This window comes from Myxocyprinus asiaticus, chromosome 48, assembly GCF_019703515.2.
Source record: "Myxocyprinus asiaticus isolate MX2 ecotype Aquarium Trade chromosome 48, UBuf_Myxa_2, whole genome shotgun sequence".
In the NCBI taxonomy this organism is placed as follows: domain Eukaryota; kingdom Metazoa; phylum Chordata; class Actinopteri; order Cypriniformes; family Catostomidae; genus Myxocyprinus; species Myxocyprinus asiaticus.
In genome coordinates this window covers 5,123,848-5,142,796 of record NC_059391.1, presented here as the reverse complement: position 1 = coordinate 5,142,796, position 18,949 = coordinate 5,123,848, and the positions used below count along the sequence as shown (strand labels likewise).

The following is an 18,949-nucleotide window of genomic DNA, read 5'->3' as shown; positions in this document are numbered from 1 at the left end:
ACTTCACTTATAAATTTCACTTTGACGTAAAACCAATAACATTGACGTTAAAACAATAGAGTCCTGTTACAGTTCCTGTGCATCTCTGCCTTTTAAATTAATTTGGCTTTTTTATTGTTATTTGTATGCTTTTTGTACAAAATGACATTAAAGTGGACTTTGGTTATAGTGTTTGTGCATTCAAGCTGTGCTTTAGTAATCTGATTTCATGTTATAATGCTGTTGGGAGGGGAAACAAACCATCTGTACTGTAAATAGCTGTAACATTTTAATAGAGGATTGTGGGTAAGATGTAAGATGACAAACTTTGCCTTTGGCATTTTCTTCTTTTTTTGCAGAAAACTTGATCAGCCGTGGGCTACACCCTTACAGAAGGACAGGACGGTACATTCCTATTAAGTAACAAAAAATTGTTATAATGTTGAAATGATTAAGCACACCCAAAAATGAAAGTTCCATGTGATAAAGTCATAGAAGTTTTGAAAGACATGAATAAATGATGAATGAATAATAAAATAAAAAAATTGGGTCAGCTGTATATAAATTTATATTAATTGGCTTGTGCTCAAATTACATTTTGCAAGCAAGACATTTTTTATTGTAGTCCATGCTATTGAATGTATCCACATTGAGGTGATTTCTGTAGTAATTTGAATGCAAAATTCATTAAACAACATTTGAGGTAATGCACCAAATGTACCTTTAGCTTCATGTGCTTTGAATGATTTGAATATTTCTGCTAATAAAGCTTTGATACATGCTTCTTTGATGTGGGTTTCCTGCAAAGATGGGGAAAAATTAATTACAGCCAAATATTTTGTTTATTTTCATAGCTACTTAAAATACAGCTCTTCCCTCTATTTCCTTATAATGTGTTCATCTCTCCACTTGCAGCAGTGAAAAAATAATTTCTTTTAACAGTAAATATCCTTTTTTTCTACGCCTTGAAAGTGATTCAAACATGTATTTTGGACATATTGATACAAACTTCTTGAACTGTGGTGGTGTTGTGTTATAACCATATTCATTCATAGCGACTGATTTTACTCAAACCACTGTTTTTTTATTCATTTTTATTTTATTTTTGCAGTATGCCACACTTTTCGGGGGGAAATGTACTTAAATATAATATTTTTATTAGATTTTTCCCGCGTGAAATATGACCCGAATAAGTTTTTGTTAAAGAATCCATCCAATCTAGTCTTGCTCACATTTCATATTCACACATGCACACAACAGGCCAGTAGTTTGTATCAATAATAAGGGTGTTAGTATGCTGTCCAAGTACTCGATTATTTCCATGGCTGGATGAAAACTGGGCAACTTTTGGTTGACTTTCTTACATTGTCTTCGCGTTATTTTGAACGAGTTAAACTAGCACTGGAAAAACTTATGTATGTGACATCTGCTCACCGCCGTCATTAACAACCACTGCTTCCTGTCTGTCAAATCTGATATATGACAGAAATTATACATGACAAGGATGAATTGTTTTTGTATTTTCTTTCTGTGTACAAATTTATTATGAAAAGTATTTTTCCTCAAATCTGATTAAACCATGTACTATACAGATATAACAAAACCAAATGTGCATTTCTTTTGTCATTTTTGTTTTGTTCTGTACAAGTTGAATTGAACCTTTGTTAATAAAATGATCTGATGGTTTGTACCTGCTTTGTACTTCCTTTAGCTTAAAATTGAAAATGACAGATGCTTTAAATGGTAATCATAATTTGTGTTTTAGAAGTGTTCAATGTTGACTGCCTCTTATAGCCCTGCATACACAAGTACAGGTCACGAGCGCAGAGAGGGGAGCTTGTGTGGGCTGAATAACACGGGTGCAACATTCTCTTTGGACGAGTTTCTGGGCTATTTTATACACTTAACATTTCGCTTTTCTGTTTCCCCCAAATTTCAGCCACATATTCCATTTCCACTTAAAGTTTTTATCAATCGATTTTACACATTTCTCCAAACTATAGTAAATAATTCACACAGTTGACGAAACAGACACGTAATGTTGCAGAACAATTCAATTTCACTGCATAATGAAGCAATGTATTCTTTTCTGATAATGCATTTATTAAAACTAAATATTAACATAAAAACCATAGATGTGAATTCATAGCATTTTTATCTTTAGACACACAACCATACTATTAAAATAACACATTTAGCATAAAAACCCACAATAAAGACCTTTTTCCGTGTGTTTTCATAAAATTTAAATAAATTTTTTTTTTTACTGCTTTTCCTCTGGAGAGAGGATGAGGATGTTTACTGTAAAAAAAAAAAAAAAAAAGAGTTCTTGCTCTGTTTTATAGAACTATGTAAGACAGCACTGTAAGTAGAGATGGTACAGTAATTGTGGACATTGGTTGTGGCATGCAGACCAATGCTGTTTCTCCCTTTTTTTTGTTGAGATCAGTCAACAAAGTCACTGTAGGTCTGTTCACATTAGGCAGAACTCTGTGTGCTTCAGAGAGACTGTGATTCATAACATGATCAATTAGAGGGACTCTTAAAGCATTTGAGCTTCTTCTGTGTCAGGGCTCAGCATTAACGCTTGTCCGGGACAGTGGATTTTTGTAGGGGCAAGTGAAAGAGAATTTTACTTGTCCGACCAGACAAGCAGACTGATTAAAACGTCAATAACAAAATAATAACCAGCTATATTTGTGATAGCCTAGGCCTGTGTCACTTATTAGAAAGTTAATATTCTTATTCTGCTGTTGAAAGTAATCCAGAGCACGTAATTGATTGACAGGTGGTGTATGTGTGTGTACTGAACATGCGCGTGTGTTCTGAAAATGCCTGAATGGTCAAATACATTTCAAAATTCCGCCAAAATGCCCGTCTTGGTGAGATATTCATTTAAACACAGAGAGTGATGTCTAAAGTGAATGTAAACAGCAGAGAAAAAAGCAGATTTGTATTAAAATGTCAGATTTGTAAGTATAAATGTAAGCTAATAGACCTGCTGCTGTCTAGTGTGTCAATATAATAATCAAACAACTATAACAAGAAAACACCCACTGCTCCTGACTGGATAACTTTAGTAGCTTTAAAAGAATTAATGTATTATAATCATACAGTGAAAACCAGTAGCAGTTTTATGTTGCATTTCATTCAGAATGTTTACTTGAATACTTGATAGCCTACTGCTGTTAAAAACTTTTAAAGCTGTTAAAAAAGCACTGAATTTTCTTAATTTGTTCTATTATCCATTTCTATTCATTGCTGTTTTTTATTGTTATTTTATTACTGACTGTTTACTAGTCTTGAATAATTAAGAACTTGAAACCACTCCTCCATAAATAACATATTAGTTAGTGTTATTATTTGTTGTGGTTTTGAAGCTGGTATTGAGAATCATCAAATTTCACTACCAACTACTGAAATTTTGGTATTGTGATAATGTATAGCCTTTATTGTGTATAGTAGATCTTGCTGCAATAACATGATGAAAAAGTAGATCTCATTCCATAGAAGTGTGAGCATCCCTGCTGTCAATGTTGACGTTGGGGGCTTTTCTTTATTTGACTACCATACATAACATAAAATAATTATCATATGACAATAGCCTCCTCCCCTACACAGTGCGGTTTACATTTCTGTTGCAGAGAATTTAGTTGATTGCATAGGTACATTATTAGGTTGAGCATTGGTCATAATTTTAGAAAAATATACAACATAAACTTTGTTTATGTCCTTTTTTCTCTCCAGACAAGTAACTTTTTTATTCGGACAAGTGAATGACCAATTTACTTGTCCGGAGGACAAGCACATGATAATGCTTTATGTCGAGCCCTGTGTGTCTTCTTTACTCTTCCACCCTGCTGTCCTTTTTCTCTCTGCTCACCATCATTACACCATCTCCATTTGGTCTTTCCTCAACTCTTTCAACACTCACCCTTGAAAGAGTTCTACTGTTGTTGTTTTTACCTTTGTCTCCTGCTATTTAGTGGCGATTACATCTAGCGCTTCTTCGTGACAACAACAGCTGAAATGTGAGTGTTGCCACCTTGTGGGCACACTAATTAGTGCAAATAATTCCAGGTGCATGCGCATTCTGTGAGTTCAAAGACGCACGGTTAGAAAAATCGGGCTGTGCACATTCAGTGCTCGCGCACTCTGCTGATGACGAGATTTGCACCAAGCGTCCTGTACGTGGACACTCAGCGTTTGCGTCTGACCGAAGTATACTTTGGGCTTAAAGTGATAGTTCACCCAAAAATAAAAATGGTCATCATTTATTCACCCTCATGCCATCCCAGATGTGTATGACTTTCTTTCTTTAGCAGAACACAAAGTTGTTAGAAGAATATTTCAGCTCTGTAGGTCCTTACAATGCAAGTGAATGGTGACCAAAACTTTAAAGCTCCAAAAAGCACAGGCAATCGTAGTAGACGCAGTCCATATGACTCCAGTGGTTAAATTAATTTCTTCTAAAGCGATACGATCATTTTGGGTGAGAAACAGATCCATATTTAAGTCCTTTTCACTACAATTATTTACTCCACAATGGGACTCGGCTCTCGTGTGACGTAAGCGCGTTGGCATGTTCAAATGTAAGCAAAACCAATTAAGCTTTTGAACATATTTCTCTTGTAACAAATCGAGCTGCACTTCCAGCTGTATCACGTCAGATCTCATTGAACATGCCAACGCGCTTACAATTAAATTAATGAAACAGTTATAGTGAAAAGGACTTAAATATTGATCTGTTTCGAGAGTCAAGTGGCGCCATGCGAGGTTTGGACGTGTGAATGGCGAGCTCTGCGCACTTTGCTAGTTTTGTGTCATAAGATTCGATACACCCTGTGTAGGAGCAGGAAATGTTTGTCTTTTATTTTGTATTTTGGTTGTTCACTTCCTGGAAGTTGGCTTGTCACATGGGTATAGGAGGTTATTTATCTGGCTGTATTTCCTGTTTGTAGCATGTTGGACAGGGGGAGAGTAGCTGGGAATGCTCACTTTTTGTTCTATGTCGTTTGTATGACTGAATTTATCATCATCATCATCATCATCATCATCATCATCATCATCTTTTGTCTGTTGTTATTTGTTTTGGATTACTTTAAACATCTCTTAATAAATCACCATGGATCATAAACGCATCAGGACGAGTCAAAGTATTATTTTTTCCCACTACTTAGCCTCTCAGCGGCTATAGGTTGCGGCTATATTTAGTCAACAAAAAATGACTACCGTTGGATTGTTGAAAGGATCTTTGCTCTTGCACACCTCATGTGGATCGCGGACACGCTACGTGAAGGGGAACAATGGACACAACGCACACACATACGGCAGAAGAGGTACGTCAGCAGTTTAAGATGTGTTTTGGGCTACATCGCTGCTTTCTGTTTAATGAAGATGTTGTTATCGCCGTGTGATGTTTGTGTGCTGTTTTGTTGGATTGTTGTTGGATGGATTGCGGTTAGAAGAATGATGTGCATGTGCATCACTCTTGCATGTTTACTTCGCTCTTGTTTTGGCTGCCGTTCATTCATAATTTCAGAACTTTGATTGTTACGTGCTGAATACGGAGCTGTGTGGAGTTTTGGAGCTTGCTCTTTCTGTTGTGTTGGAAAATGAACTTTGAGGAAATGGAGCATGCTGCTGATAGCAGTAAACGAGAGCATAAGCCCACAGCAAAGGCCCTGGCAGCTACAATTGAAGCTTTGCAAAAGGATTGCAAGAGTACAGTGAATAAAATGAAGACATGATTGTGTCAGTGAAAGAATTGATGAAATGTGATGATAATGCTTCGTAAGTATATTCAATGTTAAAAACATTGAAATTGTTGATGGATGATGCAGCTTCGCTACATAAAAAGGTACTTCCTTTTCTGCCTTCTGAGGAACAAGATAAACAAAATGAGTTGTTTGATTCAATTTCAAAACATCAAAAAGGGTTTTTGGAAGATGTTGAACAATGGATGATTGAAACTGGGAAATCATCTAATAGGACACAAATTTGTGTCTCTGATACTGCATCTGCTGAATCTACAACAAATACTCCGTTCAAAAATGGACATCAGCGTGTTGACAAAGATTCTGGAGATTTAGAAAATGAAGTACAATCTATGGACAGCATTTCAAATGTAAGCAGCAAAGGATCTACCAGAATAACTTCTCTTGGATCTTGATCCAGTCACTCTTCTATCGCTTCTACTTGTCTTAAGGCTGAGGCTGAAATGGCAGCTTTATTAGCCTCTCAGAAAATGCTATCAAGGAAACATGCATTAGAGGAAGAAGAGGAATGTTTAAGGAGAAAGAGGGAACAAATGGAGCTGTACATTGAATTAGCAGAGTCAATGGCTAGATTGAAGGTGTATCGAGAAGTGAGATTTAAATCACATGCATCTGTAAATGGAGCTAGAACTTAAGATCTAAATTCTGATGTGGAATCATTTGTGTCTTCAGCTAGTGTGCAAGCAGCGTCACAACCTTTGCCTGCATTTTACACATTACAGGCCAAGGGAACACAATGTATTTCAAATCATTGTCAATCTCAGTCAGTACCACAACAACAGTCAACAAGATCTAAACAAAACCTTTACAGTTTTCATTACCAAGCATACCATCATTGGTTAACCATGATATTGGAAATGCTCATGGATCAGGCTTTCAAAATGGCTTGGATCAAGGATACATTCTTCAGCTCATCAATAAGCAAAATTAGATTTCTTCTTTATTAGTTCAACAATATCATCTGTCTTCCACCCAGAGAAGTTCCATACTTTGATGGAGATCCCTTATGTTATCATGACTTCATACGCTCATTTGAAGAGGTGGTGGAAAAGAAAGCAGTCCGCTCTGGAGATTGTTTGCATTTTGTAGAGCAATACACCAGAGGACTATCTAAGGAACTTGTTAGAAGTTGTCAGCATATGACTCCCTCTCAAGGATACCTCCGGGCTAAGGCTCTACTCAAGGAAAACTTTGGCAATGAGGTAACAATAACTTCAGCTTACATGGAAATGGCTCTCTCTTGGAAAGCGGTAAAGTCTGAAGATGTTAAGGCCCTACAGGATTATGGTCTCTTCCTTAGGAGTTGCTTCACTGTTATGCAGAACATCCACTACATGAATGAGCTGAATCTTGCTACCAACATGCAAACCATTCTTTCAAAACTCCCATATAAGCTCAGAGATAAACGGAGAATCGTAGCATATGATCTAAGGGAACGACGCAACAATCAGGCTAACTTTCAAGATATCGTAGGCTTCATAGAGAGACAAGTGAAAATTCTTAGCGATCCTGTGTTTGGTAATATTCAGGATGTTTCATCTGCTGGAGGAAGAAATGTGAACAACAGAATTAGTCATCCAAAATCCAGAAGTGGTTTTGCTACTATCGTTGCTACTACACCTGTAGCAAAGGACTACAGTAAAACATCAGTGAACCAAACCTGTCTTTTCTGTGATGAAGAACACACATTGGATTCCTGTAACAAGTTTGCCAGAAAGACTCACAGAGAAAAGATGAACTTCATGAAGAAAGGAAGTATTTGTTTTGGTTGTTTGCATACTGGACACATTAGCAGGGATTGCAAGAAATGAAACGTCTGCAAGATTTGCAGTCTTGAACAGCCAAGTCTTCTTTATATTTTTCCTCAAGCAAAGGAACACTTTCTGGACAAAAGAGAATCAAATTCCAAGACAGCTGTAGGCAGTGCTTTGGTCTCTCTTCAATCCAGTGGTCTTTCTGGGGCTGGCAAAGACAGTTGTGCATTGTCTGTTGTTCCAGATTGTGTAAAATCTAAAAAAGGAAGTGATGTAGTGATGACTTACGCTTTCTTGGATTCTGGGAGTTCTGCTTCTTTCTGTACAGAAAGTCTGATGAACAAGCTCAATCTTTCTGGTAGGAAAGTTAATATTCTTCTCAGAACCATGAATCAAGATAAATCAGTCATCAGCTATGTACTGAAAGATTTTGAGGTTTCTGGGTTAAATCAGGAACATTACTGTGCATTACCAGAGGTGTACATGCAGAGGAATATGCCTGTTACTAAAGCTTACATCGCCTCACAGAAGGATCTTGATAGTTGGCCTCATTTGAGTCATATTTGCTTACCCTCAATTGATGCTGGTATTGAACTTTTGATTGGAGCTAACGTGCCAGAAGCACTGGAACCATCACAAATTATACGTAGCCAGGACAATGGCCCCTATGCTGTAAAAACTATGTTTGGGTTGGCAGTTAATGGACCACTTAAAGGAGAGGACATGAACGGAAATGCTGATGAACAGACTCTTGTGACTGTGAATAGGATTGGAGTGATGAAATTGGATGAGTTATGGAAGCAGCAGTTTAAGGCTTATTTTCCTGAGAGTGTACTGGAAGAACAAGTAGGAATGTCTGAGGAAGACCATCAGTTTATGGACTTTGTGACACAATCAGCAAGGCTGATTGAAGGTCATTACTACACTGGCCAACCACTCAGAAACAGAGAAGTGATCATGCCTGAGAACAGAGGAATTGCAGAACAGTGGGCTCTGAATATTCTAAGAAGATTTAAAAGAAATTCCTCGTTTCATGCAGATTATACCACTTTCATGGGCAACATCATCTCTAAAGGTTATGCAGAAAGGGTTCCCATGACCGAATTGGAGAGATGTGATGGATGTCTGTGGTAAATACCTCATCATGGGGTATATCATCCCAAAAAACAAAAAATCAGAGTGGTATTTGACTGTGGAGCTTCGTATCAGGGTACCTCATTGAACAGTAAGCTTCTGCAAGGTCCAGATTTAACTAGTCCTCTTGTAAGTGTCCTTGTACGATTTAGGCTTGAAACTGTTGCCATCATGGCCGACATTTAATCCATGTTCCATCAAGTCAAGGTTCATCCAAAAGACTGTGACTTGCTGAGATTCCTTTGGTGGCCAGAGGGTAACATTAACAGCAATTTGGAGGAGTATAGAATGGTGGTTCATCTGTTTGGAGCAACATCATCTCCAAGTTATTCCAGTTTTGCCCTTAGAAAATGTGCAGAAGACCATAAGGATCTGTTTGACTCTAAGATGGCGGATGTTGTATTCAATAACTTTTTTGTGGATGACTGTCTTGCTTCAGTACCTACAGATTCAGATGCTGTACAATTGTACAAGAAACTCACTAGTATGTGTGCCAAAGGTGGATTTCATTTAACAAAATGGATAAGTAACAGCCATGCTGTATTGAGTGCCATACATGAGCAGGACAGAGAGAAGAAGGTAAAGGATCTGGTCTTGGACCATGACGCTTTGCCATTGGAAAGAGCTTTGGGAGTGCAATGGTGTGCAGAATCTGATGTCTTTCAGTTCAAAGTAGTAGTGAAGGATAGACCTCTTACCAGGAGGGGAATTCTTTCTGTTGTTAGTTCCATCTATGATCCTCTAGGGTTCCTGTCACTGGTAATTCTATCTGCCAAGAGGATACTGTAAAATCTGTGCAGGGAAGGAATTGGATGGGACAATATTATTCCTCCGGTGTATGTTCAGTGCTGGACAAATTGGCTGGAGGATCTTCATGGCTTGGAAAATTTTGAAGTCAGAAGATCCTTGAAGCCAGAAGGTTTTGGAGAAGTAACATCTGCTCAATTGCATCACATTTCAGATGCCAGCAAACAGGGTTATGGCATTGTATCCTATCTGCTACTTCATAATGACCAACAGCTTGCATATTCCTCCATTTTAGTGAGTAAGGCAAGAGTAACTCCATTAAGATCTATTACCATCCCCTGCCTGGAACTTACAGCAGCCACAGTTGCTAGTCGCATGGATAAGCTATGGAGGAAAGAACTTAAGATGCCCTTTCAGCCATCAGTTTTTTGGACAGACAGTACTTAATTACATTCGAAATGAGACCTCTAGATGTAAGTGCTTTGTGGCAAATCGAGTGTCTGAAATTCTGAAGGATTCTGATGTGTCACAATGGAGGTATGTGAATTCCTCAAGAAATCCAGCAGATCTATCATCAAGAGGATTAAAGGTGGATTCATTCTTAAAGAACCAGATGTGGATTTCTGGTCCTCTATATCTTGTTCGAACACAACAAGAGTGGCCAATCGATCCAATTGGTGTAGATGTAATATCGCATCATGACCCAGAGATCAAAGGAAGTGTTCTGGTAAATGTTGTACATGTTAAAGAAGAGTCAGATTCTATATCATGCCTCATAAACTACTACTCCTCATGGATTCGACTAAAAAGGGCTGTAGCTTGGATCCTTCATCTAAAAAAGACTCTTTTGGATTTTAGCAAGGAAAGGAAATGACTGAAGACAGTTCTTGTCTGTTCTGGTATGGATCAAGGTCAACAAGATAAAAATATTGACAATGAAATGCAGAAGTTTAGATCTACTGCAGCTAAGGAGTTGCTTTCTTTAGAGGAACTGGAAAGAGCTGAAATGGAAATCATCTGTCTTTGTCAAAGGGAGAGGTTTCCTGAGGAACTGGCTAGTCTACAAAGGGATGGAGTAGTCAAGCACTTCATCTCTGGATCATCAGAATTGGGGGATGACTCGACAAAGCGATGATGCCTGAAGAATCAAAACACCCAATCATTCTGGCTAAAGACCTTCACATTTCAGATTTGATTCTACGTCAAATTCATTATGAAGTTGGAGACTGTGGATGAAATTATGTGTTGGCTCATCTGCGACAGCGATATTGGATCCCTGGTGCTATTTCAGCCATAAGAAGAATTCTGTCTAATTGTGTTATACCCTGTTCCATAACAGTTCTATGAAGACAATGTGTCAAAGAATTCAAAAACCTCGGGCTCTGGAGACATTAAAAGACACTTATGTGCTCAAGCTGATACCCCGACAAAGCCGCAGACCAGAGACTCAATTTGGCCAGTGAGGTGAAAGAGATTCATTGTCAACTGTCGAAAATGTCGGTAATGCTGACGAAGGTCATTTCCGACTTGGAGGATCTTGCTGTAATACATCGATCAATCGATCACTGCCATGGAGACTAAATTCACTGAGTTGGTTCCAAGAGTTGCGGATGTTGAGAAACGGATCAATTATCTGTAGTCATCGGAGAGGGAATTAGCTGCTAACCCGCTAGCGACCAAGATGGACTTGGAGCGCATTTGGGAAAAGTTGGAAGACCTTGAGAATCGTAACCGGCGAAACAACATCCACATTGTTGGAATTCCTGAGGACGAAGAAGGCCGAGATATGGTGAAATTCCTAGACGAGCTCTTCCTGAGTCTGCTCGACATAACCGGACATAAGCTGGAAATCGAGCGAGCTCAGAGTTCTGGCTCGGAGATCCGCTGAGGGAGACAGGCCCCGATCAATTCTGGCCAAATTTCTGAGATCATCCGAAAAAGATCTTGTGTTACACGAGGTGAGGAGTAAAGGAAGGTTTTCTTGGAAGAACCACAGCATTTTCTGGAGCTTGTTTTGTGGAGGAACACACCTTCAGGACAGTTATGTGGATGAATCTACACGTTCTATGTACTTATTCCGCCAATTAGCTGGAGTTTGTTTTATAGATTATTTTCTGTTGTGTAATTCTGTCTCACAAAATTTGTATAGAAACACCGGACTTGAGCAATCCGACGGCAAAGTTGTTGCGGGGACTCTCGTAGGCGTACATGGACTGTTTGAGTTTAGAGTGATGGACACCGGTTGGTGCCGTCGTGTGCAGAGTTAATGTGCACATTTTTCTTTTTTCAGTTTTTTTTTTTTTTCTGGGGGATGATTGGGGGCTTGATTGTTGCACCAATGTTGGAATGTGGTCCTTATAATTTTATTTTTGACACACAATACATTTTTTCTCATATGTCAAAATGTCAAATGTTAATATGAGTGTATTGTCTCTCTCCACATGGAATGTGAATGGGTTGGGGGCACCCCATAAAAAGAAGGAAGGTTATTTCTTAAACGTAAGAAATTTGATATAGTGTTTCTTCAAGAAATGCATCTTTCCCCGCAGGAAGCTGAAAAAGCTGGGAAGATATGGGGTGGGTATTTTTTTATAGTGCTGGCTCGAGTAAGAGCAGGGGAGTCATTACACTAAGTAAACATCTACAATTCAAATGTCTCAAACAGATTAAAGATAAATTAGGAAGAGTCATTATTATTTTAGCAGAAATTCAGGGGCAAAGGTTGATTTTGGCTAATATTTACGCACCTAACGCTGATGATCAGGGCTTTTTTATAGATCTTGAAGGGATGCTACAAGCCGCTGGCACCCCTCATGATATAATATTGGGAGGAGACTTTAATCTTTTGATGGACTTAGTCCTTGATCATAGTGAAGCTAAAGTGTGTAAGCATCCTAGAGCATCATTGATGCCCCATAGTATGTGTAAAAATCTTGGTCTTACAGATATTTGGAGACTTTTAAACCCATCTGGGAGGGACTATACATTTTTTTCATCAGTCCATACGATTTATTCTAGAATAGATTTTTTTCTTGATATCCAACTCCCTCATTTCATCTGTTGTTGATTGCTCAATTGGAAACATCTTAGTCTCAGATCATGCCCTGGTAAGTTTAGAGGTGCTGCAAATTCCAACAAATGTTAAAGGCTGAAATCAATGTTTATACGGAGACCAACTGGTCCTCAGTGTAGGGCTTTACTGGTTGTTTAGATCAGTGTTACTATCAGAAATAATTATTTCTGTATTTATTAATTAATATTTAAATTAATCAATTGAATCTAACTCATTAAAGCCTCACACAGGGCTCCAGTAAATGTAGTGTGCTACGTTTAGTAGCAAATTTGGTTATTAGCAATAATTAATAATTATCAAAGGTAATTATTAATTATTAAAATCAATAGAACATTGATGAGAATCAATGTTAGCTTTTTTAAATCCTTTAAATCAACAATTATCAAAGATAATCATAAATTGTTAACATCGATGAAACATTAATTAAAATTAACACTAGGTTATTGATCATTCAAATTCAATCATCAAAGATAATTATCAATTATCAAAAATCAATAGAATATTAATAAGGATTAACATTGACGGGGCACCACCCTGAAATCAGGGACTAATAACCAAATAGTAAAACAGTCTCAATATTAGATTGTTTTCTTAGGAAAATCGACATCCGAAGAATATTGATTTTCCGGGAAAAAAACAATGAATGAAGGTTTGAATCCGAGCACTGACATCCCGTCAGCATGACACAGGCCTATGCAAAACAAACCAAAACATTTCTCTTTGTAATATAAACAAAGTTTATTTATGCAGTAATATCAATTAATAATTAATACAATGCAGTCAATAAACTTCCGACTTACAACTACAAACTAATCAGTGATATGATTAGATATGGAGATAAAAATAATCCTATAACACATAAGGTGTGTGTGTGACAGTGTGTGTGTGTGTAAGGAGGGACGCGCACAAAATGGCGGACGTGACTCTCGTGGAGAGTATGTCACGCGAGACTTCCGGCCAGGGAATATGACCACGAATGGGGGCGGAGAGAAACCAGTCAATGGCGACTAGCGTCTACCAGTTACCGCGTGTATCCGCTTGTACGATAGCTTAGGGATAAAGCTGGGCTTTAGCATTTAAGCTATCTACGAGCCAAAATGTGTGCCAGAATGTTTGTGAGGGGTCGCGTGCCTGCGTGTGTGTGTGTGTGTGGTTAGTACGAAAGAGAGAGAGAAGTGACAGCCCTAAAGCCGATTTCGCGATCATGGGAGAGAAAGCAGCTGTTAGTTCATCGCTCAGAGACACGGTGGACGGCTCGTAAACAGTCCCGCGTACTTTGACTATTTAATGGATGAACTCTGTTTACCTGTCTCACCCGCGATGGCGAAATTGCACAACAGTCCAATTTGGTTGGACCACAATACAGCAAAACAAAATCATGATAATTAATACCCTGAGTATTAATAATGAGCGGACATGGCGGTCCGTAAACTGTGCAAGCAAAAACCTTGAAACACAAGAATAGCACACTATAATATTCTATCTCTGCCCAGACGTAAACCTCTTACTTGCATTGCATGAGGACACAGGTAGAATGTGTTTTCCTCCGTCCTTTAACTCTGACCCGGTTCCTTGAGGCTCGGGTGATGACGGGAGGCCGTTTCCTCGCTCTGTCGGCGGGCGGTACGGCTGTTGATTCTCGGCGGGCTGGCGGAGAACTCAGAAATGTCGACTTGATTGAAGATGGAAGAGAAATCTTTAATCCCTTCACTTCTGTAGGCAAACGGATGAAGATGTGACTTGCTTGGCGGTCTCCTTCGGATCCGTTAGAGTGTTCGGTTGAACAGAGTAATCTCAACTCGTCCAGCGAGATGGAGATTGTATGGCCACAGTTTCAAGTTGGACATTACTTCCTTGTGCCACGAGGTTGCACCTGAGAGCAGTGATGAAACTGCGTCTACACACTGCAAGCAAAGTTGCTGGAAGCAAATCCCAAAAGCATTTCAGAGGTATTTCAACTCCTGATGATGTCATGGTTTGAGGTGCATTCTGTTGTGTGCCTCATCCAATAGGAGTTGAGAGTTTGATCCTTTAGTGAGCAAGGCTTCATGGGATTTGTAGTCTGTTTTGGACTTCCTTTGTTTGATTTTGGCGTGATTTTTATCAGTATAATTTACGACTTGGAATGTGGGGGCCTGTGTTAGGTTTTTATGACTGTGTAGGGCCTGCCTTTGTCTTCTATCTGAATACATGAGGCCCAACATCAGTATCCTCTGTGGGCATGGCTTGGGAGGCACTTAAGGCGGTTCTTAGGGGTCGGATCATACAGTATGCCTCATTCATCAAAAAATCCAAAACACGAGAACTCGTGGAGTTGGAAGGTAATATTAAACATGCTGGGGCAGAGCTGAAGTGTCGAATGTCGTCTGATGGCCTCAGAGAATTGACCCGATTGAAATATAGATATAATACTGTTTTGTACAGAAGGTGGAGTTTTGGCTATGCAGGGCAAGACAGTCATACTTTGAGTTGGGGGACAAAGCAGGGAAACTTTTGGCTAGATATATAAAGCAGAGAGAATCTTTTTCTACTATTTCCTCAGTGAAATCTGCTGGAGGTGAAATGTTTACCTCGGCCATTGATATTAATAATGCTTTTAAAGAATTCTATCTTGATCTTTATAGTTCCACGTCTTCGTCCACCGATGAAGATATTAGAAACTTTGTGGAACCATTAGAACTCCCTAAACTGATGACTGAGAAAACAAATTCTCTTAATTCTGAGAAAACCTTGGAGGAGCTTGCCGAGGTAATTAAGGTCTTGCCTACTGGCAAAGCTCCGGGGCCACATGGTTTTGCCGCAGAATTTTTTAGATCCTATGCTACAGAACTGGCTCCACTTTTGTTAGAAGTTTATACAGAATCATTAAAGAATGGAAAGCTTCCTCCAACCATGACACAAGCCCTAATCAGTCTGATTCTTAAAAAGGACAAAGATCCAAGTGAGTGTAAAAGTTACCATCCAATTTCCCTGATCCAACTAGATGTAAAAATATTGTCAAAAATTTTGGCTAATCGGTTAAGTAAAGTTATGACATCACTTATACATATAGATCAGGTGGGATTTATTCGGGGCCGCAGCTCTTCTGATAACATCAGTTGTCTCATCAATATCATGTGGTCAGTAGCGAATGATCAATCTCCAATCGCTGCCATCTCACTTGATGCCGAAAAGGCGTTTGATATGGTAGAATGGGATTATAATTTTAAGATTTTGGAAATGTATGGGTTCGGGAGTACATTTATTGGTTGGATTAAGTTACTTTATAGACACCCTGTAGCAGCGGGACAAACAAATGGATTAATTTCAGATTATTTTACTCTGGATCGGGGCACTCGGCAGGGCTGCCCTCTTTCCCCATTATTGTTCTGTCTTGCCCTGGAACCATTAGCAGCCACGATAAGAAAGGAGGAACCTACTAGATCTATGCCTTGCCTCCACAGAATTATTAATTCCTTTTCCAAGTTCATATAAATATTGATTTCAGTCTTTAACATTTGTTGGAAATCAGGATTTTGCAGAAGGGGTACATTAAGGCGCCAACTATATGATTTATTTTTCTCAATATGTGGCATCACCTCTAAACTCACCAGGGCATGATCCGAGACTAAAATGTTTCCAATTGAGCAATCAACATCAGATGAAATGAGGGATTTGGATATAAAAAAAATATATATTCTAGAATAAATCTTATGGACTGATGAAAAAAAATGTATAGTTCCTACCAGATGGGTTCAAAAGTCTCCAAATATCTGTAAGACCAAGATTTTTACACATCCTGTGAAGCGTCAATGTTGCACTAGGGGGCTTGCACACTTTTGCTTCACTATGATCAAGGACTGAGTCCATCAAAAGATTAAAGTCTCCTCCCAATATTATATCATGAGGGGTGCCAGCAGTTTGCAACATCCCTTCAAAATCTATAAAAAAGCCCTGATCATCAGCGTTAGGTGCGTAAATATTAGCCAAAATCAACCTTTGTCCTTGAATTTCAGCTAAAACAATAATGACTCTTCCTAATTTATCTTTAATCTGTTTGAGACATTTGAATTGTAGATGTTTATTTACCAATATAATGACTCCCTTGCTCTTACTTGAGCCAGCACTAAAAAAAAACATGTCCACCCCATATCTTCCCAATTTTTTCAGCTTCCTACAGGGAGAGATGTGTTTCTTGAAGAAACACTATATCATATTTCTTATGTTTAAGAAAAGTAATAACCTTCCTTCTTTTTATGGGGTGCTCCAACCCATTTACACTCCATGTGGAGAGAGATAGTACACTCATATTAACATTTGACATTTTGATATAGTAGAAAAAATAAATTGTGTGTCAAAAACAAACTTATATAGACCACATTCCCCATTAGTGAAACAATCAAACCCCGAACTTCCCCCCAAACAAAACAAACAGAAAAAAGAAAAACGTGTGTATTAACCCCGCACACGACAGCGACAACCGGCGACAATCCCTCTAAACTCAAAAGGTCCTTGAACGCCCACGAGTCCCCACGACAACTTTGCCATCGGATTGCTCAATTTTGCCTCACAAATTTGTGAGGCAAAATTACATAACAGAAAATACTTTGTAAAATAAACCCAGCAAATAGGAAGAATGAACACAATGAATGTGTAGATTCATTCACAGAATTGTTTTAAAGGTGTGATCTTCCACAAAACAAATTCCAGCTGATATAAAACCGTTCAGATTCCTTGGACAGACAAACGAGTGTTCCGTGAGCCGGCTGTTATGAGCTCAGCGGATGACGTAATCATTCCAATGTCCCGTAAAAAAAAAAACCTCAACAAAACAAACTACAGCCAGCAGGAGGAATAAGCACGAAGAACGAACAGATTAATCCACAGCTGTTCCAAAGGAGTGTTATTCAATAGAACCAGCTCCAGCCACTAGGCGGAACCAATACAAAAAGAAACAAAACTGGCATACCTGTTCCCCGGATGGTCGAGTCAATTCACTCGGAGGCTGCATAAAAGTATATACCATGACATACATAATCCGTCAACTTCATAAAAGACATCCTTCATGTGAGCATGTAGATATTTTGCGGTCATCCGTAGCGTCCACTCTCAAACTGGCCGGGAACATCAATGCAAAAGTAATCTTTCGTCAATGCAAAAGTTTCTTTAAGGAAAAGTGTTATTCACAAAACAAGCTCCGGCCGCTCGGCGGAGCCAACGCAAAAAGAAAAAAGAAACCAAAATGATGCCCAGCTTCCTCAAGAGTAAGTACAGCGAGTCGACCCACTTACATGAGAAACATCCAATGGTTTACTCAGACATTGATTCTATAAAAGACATTGCCTGATTTGGACATGTAAATACTTTGCGACCGTTTTTCGTTTCTATTCTCAGTTTGGCCGGAAACATCAGAGCAAACGAGATCTTTTTCTGATGTAAAAGTTTCTTGCATTCCTTGAACCGATCGCGTTTCTCTCTTGTCGAACTCGCAAAGTCCGGGAACAAGAAAATATTATGGTTCTTCCAAGAGAGCTTCCCTTTGCTACTTGCCTGGCGCAACACAAGATCTTTATCGGATGATCTCAGAAATTTGGCCAGAATCGATCGGGGCCTTTCTCCCTCAGCAGATCTGTGAGCTGGGACTCTGTGAGCTCGCTCGATTTCCAGCTTGTGGCCTGTTATGTCAAGCAGACTCGGGAAAAGCTCCTCAAGGAATTTCATCATATCTCTGCCCTCCTCATGCTCAGGAATTCCAACAATTCGAACATTATTCCTGCGGCTTCAATTCTCAAGATCTTCAAGCTTTTCAAGGAGATGTTCCAAATCGACTTTGGTCACGGGCGGATTAGCGGTTAATTCCCTCTCCGAAGATTCCAGAAAGTCGATTCGTTTTTCAACATCAGTCACTCTTGTAGCTAACTCAGAGAATTTTGTTTCCATCGCCGTAATTGATCGACGTATTACAGCGAGATCCTCCAAGTCAGCAAGAATCTTCGTTAACATCACCCACATGTTGGACAACTGACGCTGGATTCCTTCTCCCAGCACGCCATCCAAATCGAGTCCTTGGTCTGTAGGTCTGTCTGGGCTTTCGTCCTGAGCACTTAAGTGTCTTATAATGTCTCCAGAGCCCGATGATTTTGACTTCTTTGCCATGTTTTGCATCAAAGAGCAAATGTGTAGCTGGATGTATTAAAATTTACCAGATTATAACATGAAAATAATTAAAAACTTAGCAAAGTGCACAGAGCTCGTTGCTCACACTCTTGCATGGCGTCACGTGACCCCCTATTAATTCCTTTTCTAATTTCTCAGGATACAGAGTCAATTGGTCTAAATCCGAAGCTTTGGCTCTGACGGCGTACTGCCCAGTAATGGCTTTCCAACTGGGCGCTTCCCAGTGGCCCAAACAGGGCATTAAATATTTGGGCATTTTATGCAAATTTGTGTGATTTGGTTAGAGTTAATCTTGACCCCCTTAATAAAAAAGGTTTTCGAGCGATGTG

The 18,949-nt window shown here is 39.1% G+C and overlaps 2 protein-coding genes across 4 annotated transcripts in view; both read left to right on the top strand.

The window, feature by feature from the left end:
• Nucleotides 1–1,669, top strand: part of LOC127437447 (Golgi apparatus protein 1-like) — a 65,419-nt gene extending 63,750 nt beyond the window's left edge. For all 3 annotated transcript variants that reach the window (XM_051692367.1, XM_051692369.1, XM_051692366.1), the window contains one exon: nt 339–1,669. In XM_051692367.1, the coding sequence (XP_051548327.1) occupies nt 339–399 (61 nt within the window). In that variant the 3' untranslated portion in view covers nt 400–1,669. The remainder of the gene's footprint in view (nt 1–338) is intronic.
• A 3,582-nt stretch (nt 1,670–5,251) lies between these two features.
• Nucleotides 5,252–18,949, top strand: part of LOC127437472 (uncharacterized) — a 75,755-nt gene continuing 62,057 nt past the window's right edge. Inside the window, exon 1 of the mRNA XM_051692413.1 lies at nt 5,252–5,318. Within this exon, the coding sequence (XP_051548373.1) occupies nt 5,286–5,318 (33 nt within the window). The 5' untranslated portion in view covers nt 5,252–5,285. The remainder of the gene's footprint in view (nt 5,319–18,949) is intronic.